The sequence below is a fragment of the Neolamprologus multifasciatus genome, chromosome 14 (assembly GCF_963576455.1).
Source record: "Neolamprologus multifasciatus chromosome 14, fNeoMul1.2, whole genome shotgun sequence".
NCBI lineage: Eukaryota > Metazoa > Chordata > Actinopteri > Cichliformes > Cichlidae > Neolamprologus > Neolamprologus multifasciatus.
Genome location: NC_140452.1, coordinates 37,382,844 through 37,396,847, shown reverse-complemented (window position 1 = coordinate 37,396,847; position 14,004 = coordinate 37,382,844). Strand labels below are relative to the sequence as shown.

Below are 14,004 nucleotides of genomic sequence, written 5' to 3'. Positions count from 1 at the left end.
ACTAGAGCTGTGAGAACACCGGACTCCCGCAAATTGTTTTCAAACCCACCGCTGTCTTTCACTACTCAGGTTAAACATGATATATAAGTCACTTAGATAACTTAAAAATATTATTGTTTGGCTTTTTTTCAGTATTTTATTTGTTCCTGAGTAAATCGGTTTGGCTGAGATTAAAGTTATAGTTTTTACACAGCTGAACAAACGTCAAGCAGACAGCTGATTATCAGAAGTGTGAGATGCTCAAGAATTTACTCTGGTGTCCTGTTATATTTTAGATAGCAAGGAGTTTATTAAACTTCACCGAAACAATCTGCAAATTTCATTAAAATGTAATAAACTATCATCTTGTCTTTATTTTTAGTTAGCACATACCTTAAACACTTCAAGCTGTAAGCTAATGATAGTTATATAAGAGCAGATGCTGCTGGTGCAATAAGCTGTACGTTTTACCTCCAATGGATGATGATCTGATTAGTCGACTAATCGCAAAAATAATCGGTGACTAGTCGACTGTCAAAATAATCGTTTGTGGCAGCCCTACTTGTCACTTCAGTCCAGTAGATTGTTTTCCGTAGATGAAGTTATTAATTACTCCATTTTTTCAATAAATTGTGTTCTCGTCACTACTGTGGTGATACCAGCACTACACAGATGTGCAGACGTCTAAAAAATATTTCTATATGTAGAGAATCTGCTTGAATCACAAAGATTTAAAAAAAAACAAAACAATATCATCAGAGTTTTATGGGCGTGAGGAGTGCTTCAGTTTTTTAAAACATCCTGTTGGATTTCAGGATGTGGGGTGGAGACTATCTGAGCAATCATAGGGAGAGAGGTGGGGTACAACCTGGACAAGCTGCCACACATAGAGAACCTAACCTAAGCCCACTAACTGTCTACATGTCTTTGGACTGTGGGAGGAAAACAGAGTACCCGGAGAGACCCACGCAAACATGGGAGAACATGCAAAATACAACCACCGATTACTTCATCAGCAAAACCAGTTCTACTGCTCGTTAAAGCAAATATTTAATAACTCAGCAGAAACTCAATTTTTCCCACATTTTCCAGTTTGCAGACGATGGAAAAAATATTCTGTCGGCGGGAATTCTCTGTCCTCTTGTTGATGGCAGAGGAGAATAGCAGGAAAGCAACAGAAACTCAAATAAAAACTCGGTCCAACTACAATATGCAGAAGAGCATCTCTGAACGCAGTAGCCGTTACTCCTGTCAGCTAAGGAAAGGAGTCTGAGGCTACAAATGAGAAGTGTTGATGCCAGCTGCATCATCCGGATGGTGGGCTCAGACTTTACAAGCATGGATCCATGGTGCCTTGTGTCAGTGGTTCAGGTTGGTTGTGGTTTAAGGTGTAGAGGATACACTTTGGGCCCGTTAGAACAAACTGAGCATCGTTTAAATACCACAGCTTATCTGAGTGCTTTTGCAGACCACATCCATCCCTTTACGACTACAGTGTAACCAGCTTCTGTGGCTGCGTTCAGCAGGATAAGGCGCCACGTTACAAAGCTCAAATCATCTGAAAGTGTTTTCTTAACATAACATTAAGTCCACTGGACTCAAATGGCAGCGCCGCAGGAATGAACGATGGAACAGGAGGCTGTGCAGTCGAGGCTGTAAAATCTCTGAGAGCAGTTTTCAGCGCCTTGCTGGATCCACGCCATGAAGGCTTAACAGTTCTGACGCCAGCAGGTCCAACATGGCGCTGCAAAGGTGAAACCTTGAGGCTGTTAGTTTTGCTGATCTGGCCCAGTTGAGATCAAACTGGTTTCTATGTCGCTCGTGAGCTAACTGGACTGATGGCTGTTCAGCCACGTGAAGAGGACAATTATTGACATTAATATTAGTTTAAGTTTAAATTAGTGACAAACCGTTTCCCTAACTGACAGCAGCTTTACTCAGCTATGATAAACACATCACCTACCTGCGGCTTAAGACTCACATCTGTTTGAAACAGACACAAAAACATCAAACTAAAAGAAATTCATTGTCACAAAATCACCACACGAATAGAGATGAACAATTTTATTGTGAACTAACAAAGTTTATGCAAATATTTGTACTTACTGCAAAACAAATAATTACATGGTTGTGAATGAGACTGAAAAAAGGCCCGTCTTTGGTTTAATCAGACATCTAAAATGTTCCCCGTCCTCACCCATAATCTGCAAACACATCATTAAACAGGACTAAACGATGAACTGAATGTAGGGCTGATTTTAACATCAATCTGGTTTCCATATTTTTAATGTTTATTGTAGTGTAGGACGCCTCGTCCACAGCTTGCTGAGCAGCAGTTAGAAACCTGTTTGAGTGGAGCAAACCTCCTGTCTGGACCTGGACAGCCTGTGACGCCTGCTGCCTCTCTGTCTACCCTCTGCCTCTGTCCTCTGACTTCTTCCTTCCCCTACGCTCTGCTCACTGACTGAAACAGCACTCTGTCCATCCAGAGCTGAGGCGAGCTCTCGCACGTGGGTCTGCTCGGAGCTGAGGAGCTCTTCGGTCGCCGAGGCTGTGCTCATTGCTCCTTGGACCGACTCTGCCTTCGTCTCCTCCTGTGCACCGCCTTCATCTCCTTCACCCTCAAAAAGTTCTGGAGTAAAAAACACAGTCTGGTCCTTTTCATCTTCGTCTGAACCGCCCGCTGCAGGTGGTTCGTCTTCACAGCTGGGCGGGGCTGTTACTGGAGCGGGCTCTGGAGCCAGACTGGTTCGGTCTCCTCTGGCTTCATCTGAACCATTAGTCTTCAGTGATGCAGAGGCGATCTGCTGGTTTTCTTTGTCGTGACAATTGGACGCTTCCTGACCAGGACTACTTGGTGCACTTCTTTTAAAAATGGGCTTCCTGAAGGTGTGGTTGGTGGGGCTGGAGGTGAAAATGGAGAACAGAGGCACTGCTGCTCTTTTTTGAAGTGGCTCATCCGAGGGACGGTGCTGCTTCTTCAACTGGTCTGCATCATGAAAAGAAAATGACATATTTTAACATTCACGAGGACACTTTTTCTCCTTAAAGCAGCTTGAAACTGACAGAACACACGTTTAGACTGACAGGGTTTTGAGACTGTCAGCAGTGTGTGCGATGAGGTCAGTTTATAAAGAAAGATACAGCAAATGTGAGCGTACGCTCAATAGAGCCCGAACAAAGGTTAAGAGGATTTAATTAAAAGCAACAGTCCAACATCTGCTCATCAGCTCGCTCCAGCGCCACTCAGGCATGCAAAAGACCTTACAGTAATGAGGCAAGCCACTCAACTGATCCCATGGCCCCCGCCCCCAACGTCCACTCCCAACTATGACGGGTGGAGGGGGGGCTACTGCTCCTCTACCACTCTATCCACCACACTGAACTCAAACAGACTAACAGCTCAACCTCGTCATGACCCCCAAAGACAATGGGCGTCGCCAAGGTGATGTGCAAACACGTCACCTCGGCGTATTTCCTCCGCATGATGTCATGCTCCGGCACACCCTTGACAAAAACGATATGCACCTTTTGATCCCCGTCTTTCAAAAGTGTCTGTGGATAAAAGGTCACGATTCATGAAAGATTAAGTTGGACTCGGCCTCACATCGTGCAGATCTAACATGAAGGAAACCTCCTGCTGAAGGAAAAAGACGTCTGAAAGGGGAAGAAGTGTCTCTATTTTCTGACCTTTATTTACACAGAGAGTGAGGACATTCAGCCAACTGGAATTCAAATCAGGGAGTCTGTGTGATATGCAACAACCTGACTACCAGGTCACCCAAGATTGTTGGACACAGATGCGAAAGACTGAAACTGTGAAACTAACCCACTCTGTCTCAGTGGAGCTCTAAAGCCACGGTTCGGTAACGAAGCCCCTTCTCCGTGTTTTCTTCTACATATGCATGAGAGCCCACTGACACGCAAAAAAGACAACAGCAATTTTGGGGCTCTGGGGTGGTTTAGGAGGACACGGACATCACGGCTACTTCATTGATCTTTTTAAAGGCGTCGTAAGTGCCGGTAAAAGAAACGCATCAAAGCAACATGAATTTGATTGGCACGAGTTTCCTACTTTAGTATGCTTTTACACAATGCAGCACACCACAGTCAGGTTTGATAACTTAAAGCTTTGCCACTGATTTCAACTAGCAGATCGCTTTTAAAAATCCACATAATAACTTTTGTGACTCTTTGAAGGTTAGTTGAATTTGTGGCCTTTGACATGTTTAATGAAAAATAAGTCCTGAGCTGGAATACATCTTCATGTCACTGGTGGCAAAGTATTGGGGCACAGACAAAAAGAAACAAATAAAGAAAAATCAGGACTGTTTCAAACATTTTCCAGAGTGCAGAAGAAGAAAGAAGAGGATGATATGCACAAGAAAAGGGTGGAAACACTATGGGTGCCTCCATTGCTACTTCGTCGTTACTGCTCATTTAAACCTCTCGGTACCATTCAAGGCAGCCTTATTGGACAGGCCTTCACAGAGAGAGGACAGAGCCCAGCTTTGATGAACCTGATCTATACCTGCTGTATTTTTTAGGTCCTTCAATAAGACTTTAAAGAGATATTGATCTTCCCGAACATTCGTCTCTCAACAGATCCATCAATCTCACCTGCTTTTTCTTTCTGTGCAGCTTTCAACTGTGTATGGGAAAAAATGAGGTCGGCTGAGGGGCTTGAGTCCTGCTGGGGTTCAGGTAGTCTGACACTCGAGATAGGTATCTGAGGTTCTGAAGCCTCAGGCAGACTATGTCCCTCTGCAGCGGCTGCTAGGTGGCTGCTGGGAGACGAGACGGTGGAGCTGATGGCCTGCCTGTCAGCAGGAGCCCCATCCATCTTCTTCTGCACCTGAGAGAATGCAACCAAAGACTGCATTGCATCGCTGAAGGTGCTGTGATGCTGGACGAGCTGGCGGACCCATTTAGACAGACCTGAGATTACAGACACACAACAGAGACGAGTGCTAGCAAACATCTTGCAGTGGATAACCAGTGCCATCTAGTGGTGAAACTGGGCGGCTGAACAGTGCAGAGTACCTGTGATGTACTTATTATTCCTGTACCGATCATCCACCAGAATTAGAGCTCCCCAGTCATTCCTGTGGCGAATGCACCTGGAAAATCAAGTTTGGAGTTTTCATTTAAAAGTGCAAAAGGCTGAGTTTTAAATCTGAAGCATTTGCAGAGGTTTACCTCCCCAGGGCCTGGTTCAGGGCTCTGTAGGCCTGAATCTCATACCAGCGACTACCTGGGAGAAGACCTCTCGACTTAGAGTGCAGGTCATTGTACTTCATCTTCAGCTCCACCTGAAACACAAGCAGAACAAATGTCTGTGAGTCACTCATGTTAATGGAGAATATTTACAAACAGGTATAAAAATACAAAAACATTTCATCGAGGTTCAAATGAAAAACACAAGAAGCAGTGAAAGCAAAACATCAGGGCAACACGATAGTCACATGCCTTTAGGCAGTGAGTGTCGGGTTCAATTCCCGGCCAGCCCAGGGCTCAAGAGTTCACCAAAATCAGACTGAGGTAAGAGTCGGAGATAAGAAGTCAGCACAGCTCAAGTTAATGAATCAAAATGACTCATACGGGTCCATCGAGGTCTTGTTAATGTGGATGTGAAGCTCAGTGGTGCTGCAGCTAACTTCTGTGGGGTTTATAAGGAAAGAGTGTGTTAGTTTGTTTTTGTTTGTTTGTTTGTTTTCTTTCTTTTCCTTTACTTATGTTCTAACATGAGAAGCTCTTTTTTCTTTTCTTTTCGTAAACTGTATTCATAATAACTCAATAAAAATATTTTGAGTAAAAAATCAGAGGGCTCCTCAAACTAAACTGAAAACGAGTGAAGACGGTCGTCTTTCAGATGGGTTCAAAGTCGCCGGTGGTGTGGCAGCTGTTTGTCCCGGGACGCTCACCAGAGAAAGACTGAGATGCAACCAGCAAAGCATGGAGTTAGAGGTCTATGATCTGTGATGGCAGCAATTTGCATCAAATTTTGGTTATTGTTGCTCTTTGTTTTGATTTTTTTGCCCCATATTCATTTTACTGATTCAGTTTTTAAAACATCCAAAAATATAAAGAATGGTAACAAATAAAAACAACAAGCTACAAACGGCTGGTTTCTTCAGACCCAGAGTACAAAGTCAGGGAGTTTACGATGTGTGTGGAGGAGCTGTAAACTGAAAATGTTTAGATTTTTGTTTTTATTGGATATCTGAAATAATCATTTCTTTACAAAACTAACTAAATAAATCACAGCTTGGTCACGAAAGGGTTTCTGATTTATAGCCAAACATAATACCCTATAAACCATATAACTGTATGGCAACACCTTTGGTAACAAGGATTCATGCACAGTTAATAATTAAGAACAAATTGAATTAAAACAGACTATGAAGGAGAACATCAACTGAAACATGAGTAAGCCTGAAGCCTGAAGTGGTGAGGTATTGCCCGTCTGCACAGACAGATGTATTCTGAAAGGGTAACAGAGGGGCTAACGAGAGGCCGTGACAGAGTAGAGCGGAGGTAGGAGGGGGCAGACAAGGTGGTGGAGGCGACATGAAGCATCCCTGCGCAAAAATGCCAGGAAAGCATCCATCCATTTGCATCTGTCGCTGCTGATTTTAGCGCTAACCTTTCAGAATTGACAAGTGAAAAGTTCAGCTGGCGTCTGACGGGATGCCATGCAGGGCAGGCTGCTGAACGGGGCTCTAACTGCTTTTGACAGGTACCGTGTGTTTGCCCAGAGCCACCAAACACGGGGCCATGACAGGTACGGGCTGTTCCCTCACGCCAATCACGCAATGCCACTGTGGCCTTCCTGGGCTTGTGTGCGTAAACAAACAAGCAGAGTCACAGGAAACCCTAAATGTCACCCTAAACTTGGTTTGTGACTAATCACACCTCACCCAACGAGCATGCAAACATGCATGCAACACCTGCCGCTACCTTGGAACGCACTAAAACCATTTTAAAAGTTTTATAGGTTGAAGACTGCAAGCCGACGCTTATCAAGAGATTTAAAACAATAACAGAGGTTTTCAGTAGGAGGGACGCCCGTGTGGCCGTATCGCAGGAAGTCCTGAAAACGCTGCCGGGTTCACGGTGAGAGGTTTGCCAACATGTGAGACACCAAAGCAGTTAAAGAATCTACTTCTAAAGCCCAAGAAAGGCCGGTAGCCTCGAGCCGGTGGTGTCATCTAAATCCAATCACAGTCCGTTTCAGTGTCCCAGCCATCACATCCCTGGTCTGTCCCATGTCATCGTCCAATCTGACATGACAGGTTGCATATGTGAAAAAGCCAATTCTGGCTGCTAGCAAATCTTACAAATGTGCAAGAAACCACAAGCTAGAAGGGATTAGTTAAAATGTCAAGAGATCGCTCGCTTGCTTTCGCCTTGTCCTCTGCAGCAACCTGTTCATCCCTAAAAACATATATTTGACCACTAGGCATGATTCGCATCTGTTTGAGCTACATTTTACGCAGGGCGTGTGCATGCACGTCAGTGTCAGTGTGCACGCCCCTGGCAGTCCGGGACATCTTGTGCCTGTCACTGAGATTGCTGAGCGCCTCATCTGCCACATGTGGCCGAGCTGACAGCTGAGCGGCTCGTCTCCGACAGCCTCCGTGTGTGTGTGCGTGCTCACACTCAGGACATCAGACTAGGACATCAGGCTATCGCACTCCAATCTGCTCATGGATCAGCTCACACTAGAGCTTCATACAGACCTACTTATTCTTTAATTGTTCCTCTCAAAGTAAATATCCATGACTAGTACATGGGCTCAAATTGTGGCCATAAATATTTTGTACTTGTAAATCAAATGCGTAGTTGTGAACTGGATTTTGTAACCTTGTAACCCAAAATATCAGAAAATGTTGAGACTTTGTTACAAATTGTTTTTGTTAAGGTCTGCTCACAGATACATTTACGCTGTGTGAGTTTCAACTTATGAGTTCGAATTTTTCTTGCTTTCAGCTGATTGGTCAATCACAAATTTAACAATCCAATCAGAGAACAGGTGGGTTTGGCTGTTGGTGGGGTCCTATACTGAGCTTCAGGTCCTCCAGCTTCAAACTGTATTTCCAGGTAATACAGTTTAAAGCCGGAGGACCTTTATAGGAATATCCCATAGGACAGCGGTCCCCAACCTTTTTTGCGTCACGGACCGGTTTATGCCCGACAATATTTTCACGGACCGGCCTTTAAGGTGTCGCGGATAAATACAACAAAATAAAACTAGTACCGGTACCGAAAAAAAGAAGATTTATTCATAACACACGTGAAAAGACCCAGGAAAACTGAGTAAACGATAAAAACGATAACAAAATAACGCTGAAAACCGATAAAAACCCTGAAAACTATACATTTCACACCTGAGTCTCAACTCTCGCGGCCCGGTACCAAACGACTCACGGACCGGTACCGGTCTGAGGCCCGGGGGTTGGGGACCGCTGCCATAGGGGTCATACAAGCTAGGTCCCTTAACCTTCGGTAGCTGTTGAAAGGATAAAGTTGAAATACCATTATTACTGTAACACACAGTCAGGGCTGACCCGGGACCACTGCTGTGAGTCACACTGTGCAGCATAAAGGCCCTTTCGCAACAGACGCGCTCACCGCTAACTAAGAGCTAAGGATCCAAAACTTGCTGCGCTGGCCGCTGTGCTCTGTCGTGTACTAGATGCACCTGATTATGTCGTTTCAAAGCATGTATCTCTCTGACTTTATATCCTCTACAACAGCGGTCCCCAACCTTTTTTGCGCCACGGACCGGTTTATGCCCGACAATATTTTCATGGACCGGCCTTTAAGGTGTCGCGGATAAATACAACAAAATAAAACTAGTACCGGTACTGAAAAAAAGAAAATTTATTCATAACACACGTGAAAAGACCCAGGAAAACAGAGTAAACGATAAAAACGATAACAAAATAACGCTGAAAACCGATAAAAACACTGAAACTATACATTTCACACTTGAGCCTCAACTCTCGCGGCCCGGTACCAAACGACTCACGGACCGGTACCGGTCCGAGGCCCGGGGACCGCTGCTCTACAAGAGTTTGTGTTGTATTATCTTCAAACATTCAATAAAAACGTATCGCTCATTCATAACGAAGAAAGCTTTGTAACTATCACAACTCGTGAAGAGTGTCATTTCCACAACAATGCTTCACCCCCGAGGTCCACAGAGCCGCTGAAAAGGCTCTGGAGGTCCCTGTGTGAGCACGTAAACCTGCGACAACAATTCACCAAACTCGGACGCGCACAGAATGTTTTCCTTCGTGCTGATGAAGGAAAACGCCGGCATGTGAAAGGGCGTTTCCCCTTCCAGGACCTGAAGCTCAGTATAGCATCACTGACAGCCAAACCCATCTGTTCTCTGATTGGATTGTTACATTTGTGACTGACATGACATTGGCCAATCAGCTGAAAGGAAGAAAAATTGGGTCAAAATTTGTACTTGTAAGTTGAAACTCAAACAGCCACGGTGCGCGAGTGCAGAGATTTACACGAAGTTTTTTGCTTCGTGTCTATAAGCAGACCTTAAAAACATTCTTACGAACAAATTCTCCTCTAAAGATGCAAAAACATAAAATTTTCAGATATTTTGGTTTACAAGGTTACAAAACTACTCACAAACTCACAACTACGCATTTGATTTACAAGTACAAAATATTTTAGTGCTGTCAGCGTTAATCTCGTTAAAATGGCATTAAAGCCATAACGAGGCAAATCTCCGTTAGCAAGATAGCGTGGATCGCCCCGTGCGTGGGGCTAGACGGCGGCGCTAATGCGTGAACGAGTTAACCGTGCTAAAATATTTATGACCAGTTTGAGCCCATACTAGTAAAGTCAGGCTGCGGGACTGAGCGCAAGGTTGAAGCTTGCTGATCTGATGCTTAAGTTCAAGTTGGCAGTGAACGGTAAACCACATCAAAAAGAATGTAGAAGCTGAACTTCTGCTTCAAAGTCGTCTTTGTTTCACGAGTTTTCTGACTTTTATTTAGGTAAAAATCAGCTCGACTCTAGTGCAGGCATTAACTAAAGGTCTCGAGTCCTCTTTAAATTTCATTTTGGTCTTTGTCTTAAGTCAGTCTTGATTTAGCCACAATCTCAAAACTGCTTGAATTAAAGGACACGCGAGGCACCTACAAGGAGTAGTAGACTCGTGAGGGTGGAATTGGCGAGCTGCAATGTAATTGAAGAAACATATGTTTTTGAAGTGCGGATATGTATTTAGTAAAAAAAATTGGGTGGAAGGAAGCTACTCTAGCTAATGACATCATGACATATTGGAAAAAAAAGAAAGTGACAGTATGTTGGACCTGGAGACAGCTCCTAATGACCCTCAGTGATATCACCCTAAAAAACATATTTAGAAGAATATTTAAATTTTGATTGTGTTGTGCGGACAGGTGGGTGTGGGTTCGCTGAGCTGCACAAAATGCAAAGCAGACAGCAGACCCCGAGCTGCTGCAGGGTTGGAGGTTTCGGGGGGGCTGACTATCTATCCACCCCCAGGACTGCATGCTGTGTGTCAAAGCTGGACCAGCTGTGCGTAGGTGCAGCTATCACACTTCAGCTGCGCTCCCAGGACTTTTCCAGGCTCTTTTTATATGTGCTAACAGAGTTAACAGTAACAGAAGGGCAACTGCATACATGACGATAACACCTTCAGCTAACAACAATATGCTCAAATACAAAGCGTGCAACCATGCAAATCTTTTAAAGTTTCAACTTTAGCGTTTATGTTGAAATGGTTCATCCTTTTGTAGATGATAAATCATCTTCAACCTGTGTGGATTATTTAGGCCCTTTAACAACACAGAAAGTTGGTTGGTGTTGTTTCTCTGAGAGAATAAACAGAGTTTAGACTGAATAATATCACGAGAATGCACTAACAAAAGAAGATGTGTTCATGTGTCATGTGTTATGTAGAAGTACTTCAGCTACTGATGACAAAGCCACATGTACAGTGGCTTGAGTGTGCCTGGAGCATCCATCAGCACCTACTCTTGAGCAGTTCCATGAACTCTCCAACATTCTGCTAAAATCCCCGTTATCCATTCGTTTTAAAAGCTTACAGGCAAATGCTCTCGTGTCTCTAATAAAGGGCAACCACAAAGGTTGGCTGTGTTCTTCATTAAACTGAGAGAGATGCCTTATCAGTTGTAAGTGTCTTTTTATTGCTTGTTAAACCTACTTATTGTTTGACTTACTCACGCAGGACGTGACTGTTCACTGTAAAAACATGCCAACATAAATGTAATACCACCTTTGGCAAGGCTTTCTCTGCAGAGGACTTTTCAAGTTCAACCTTTGATCTTTGTCACAATAACACAACAGGCCAGTAAAATGCAATGCTACGTGCTCTAGCGTCTACAGGTTATGCCTGTCTGGGAATGCAGGCCGCGCAGCCATCGAGGGCGCTGGAGTCGTTTAAATGGAGAGAACAGGGCTTACACCTCTTATCCTAGCAATGGGGTGCTGTCGTATAACAGCAGAATGAGTTAATGTGTCTGGATCCATTTGTGCTCTCAGGAGAATGCACACGTTAGCACTAGTGCATGGAAGTGACTATGTAAGGATATGTCACATATGTGTGTGTGAGCCTGTATTAAAGGAATGTCACTGTGAGACATGTGGAGTAAACGTGATAGCGTGCTAATACATGAAAGGTGTATACAAACCCAGACACACCTAGGCTACGTCCACACGTACCCGGGTATTTTTGAAAACGCAGATTTTTCTATGCGTTTGCACCTTTCGTCCACACGTAAACGGCGTTTTTGGTCACTGAAAACGGAGATCTCTAAAAACTCCTGCCAGGGTGGATATTTTCTAAAACTCCGTTTTTGCATTTATGTGTGGACGAGAAAAACGGAGAAAACGCAGCGTCAAAGGTGTGCGCCTTTTTTGACGTCACACTGTGCGCCACGTTATTGTTTCGGTGAAATGAATTTCTACAATACTGTTACTGTTAATTGTCTCTGCAGTGTTTAAATGCTTACATATACACACACAGTTACTGTCCCTCCACACATACGACTCGGTTCTGCTTCTATGCCCCAGCTTTGTTTACTATTTCCCACCGAGGCTTCTAGACTTCTGATTGGCCAACATTTCTACACGGTTAGGAATATAGCGCCACCTGCTGCTTTGGCATGTTCCTAGCAGTGTTTTCCTTCATTTCTGCCTTTACGTGTGGACGGGATTATTTTTTAAAACAAAAACAGAAAATCTCCGTTTTCAAAAATACCGATGTACGTGTGGACGTAGCCTGAGACTGCTGGAAGAAAGCAGCATTACTCCTGGGAATTAAAGGCAGGAAAAATATTATATAAAGAAAATATTTTAATATGAGAAAGAAGAGGTCACATGATCAGCTCGTGAGGCACTTATTCGATCATCATCTACACGCCAGAATTATCAGTGCATCTGTGTTTTGGGTCGCTATGACAGGGGACAGAAGAGGCTGGCTTCAGGACTCTGTGTACCGTGTAATGAGCAGAACTGCACCATGAAAAAGATCACACTTCTTCGTAGCTGTTTCAGAAACAACATTAGTACAACTACAGGTAAGTTCTGTAATAGCTTTGGCTGCGTGCTGGTCTGGAGTACTGAGCTGTGTGTTCTCACGATGCTACAATCTTCCCAGGAGTGGATGCACCAGCAAATTCATCGTAAGGTCCACCTGATGTTCAGAGCAACATCTCAGACTCTACGGGCCTCAATTAGCATGTAAAATTTAAACGTTTACCAGAGTACACTAAGAACTGTCAGGAGACAGCACGTAGCAGCTCAGCTTAGGTTTGCAAACCTCGTGACTTCTGGAACAACGGCCTTTTGACAGATGCAAAGCAGCACGTTTGACAAAAACCAAACTGTCAGCATGGTGGCAATGGGATAATGATTTGGGCTCGTTTAGCAGCCACTGGACATAATAGAGAAAGCTTGGGCAAAATAGGGTCGTACAAACTGGACAATGATATCAAGCACATCAGCAAATCTACAACAGAATGGCTGAAAAATAGAGAATCAAGGCGCTTCATACAGAAAGTAAAACTTTATTTTGTCATATCTAATATTGACTGATCTGTTAATGGCTACATTATTATACCTTTTGTTTGTTTGAACTTTTCTGTCCCTCAAAGCAGCTGTTATGTGTCTGACAGAGGTCTGTGTGCTAGTTTAGCATGTTATGGGAGCTAGCTACATAGGCTCAGAGTCATTAGTGTCAATGTCCTCTTCCTCTCAACAGTGTAATGGGGTTAGCTCAGAGACCTTTAGAGCTCCCAGGGCTTCTCTGGGGGCTGCCTCTGTGGCTGAAAGAGAAGATAAGAAGAGGACGGAAACACGACTAGAGTGCAGTACAAAAAAGATGGAAAGACAACGTGAGAATCAGGTTTTAAAGTGATGATGAAAACAAGCAGACCGTTATGGATTCCAACAGATTCAGTCCACAATAAACAGAACGTTTGACAGCCAGTCTTTTCAAACATAAATGACATTTTTATGACTTGAAATGTATTGTGTCACATTGCTGTATAAAGCTGAGACTAATAAAAATGAACTAGCTCCTTCTGCTACAATGGAAGCTAGCAATGCTGGTATAAACATAAGTGATATAGATGGGTCTAACGTGACTACAGTTCTGACACTGGGGGAAACTACGCTAACAACTGTGTTCTTGTTGTGTAACTAAGGCAAAAATGGAGGACAGTCACGGCGAGAAGCAGAAGTGTCAGCAGGCCACCTGATCACGCAGCGGTGGCAGCGATCTGTCTGTGGAGCTCTGCACATGTTGCAAATAAACAAAGGCTGTTGATGCACAGCGTGTCATTAGAAATGCAGCATCTTCATGCTTGGTCAGCTCCACGTCCCCCTTAACTAGCGTTAGCTTCCTCAATCCTCCTCCCAGTGTTATGTTCCCGTCTGTTACACAGAAACATCGCTTTCAACATACTGTGAGTCGGCTTTTATTGTATTTATTCCATACATTTG

At 43.9% G+C, this 14,004-nt stretch overlaps 1 protein-coding gene across 3 annotated transcripts in view; it reads right to left on the bottom strand.

Annotated features, from left to right (window-relative positions):
* Positions 1-722: 722 nt before the first annotated feature.
* The window catches only part of brip1 (BRCA1 interacting helicase 1), a 51,683-nt gene continuing 38,401 nt past the window's right edge, over positions 723-14,004 (bottom strand). The window contains exons 15-18 of one of the 3 annotated variants that reach the window (XM_085130743.1): positions 5,179-5,291; positions 5,023-5,099; positions 4,600-4,917; positions 723-2,968 (exon numbers count right to left, since the gene is read on the bottom strand). In XM_085130743.1, coding sequence (XP_084986869.1) covers positions 2,316-2,968; positions 4,600-4,917; positions 5,023-5,099; positions 5,179-5,291 — 1,161 coding nt within the window. In that variant the 3' untranslated portion in view covers positions 723-2,315. The remainder of the gene's footprint in view (positions 2,969-4,599; positions 4,918-5,022; positions 5,100-5,178; positions 5,292-14,004) is intronic. The other 2 variants (XM_085130742.1, XM_085130741.1) reach the window with 2 other exon arrangements.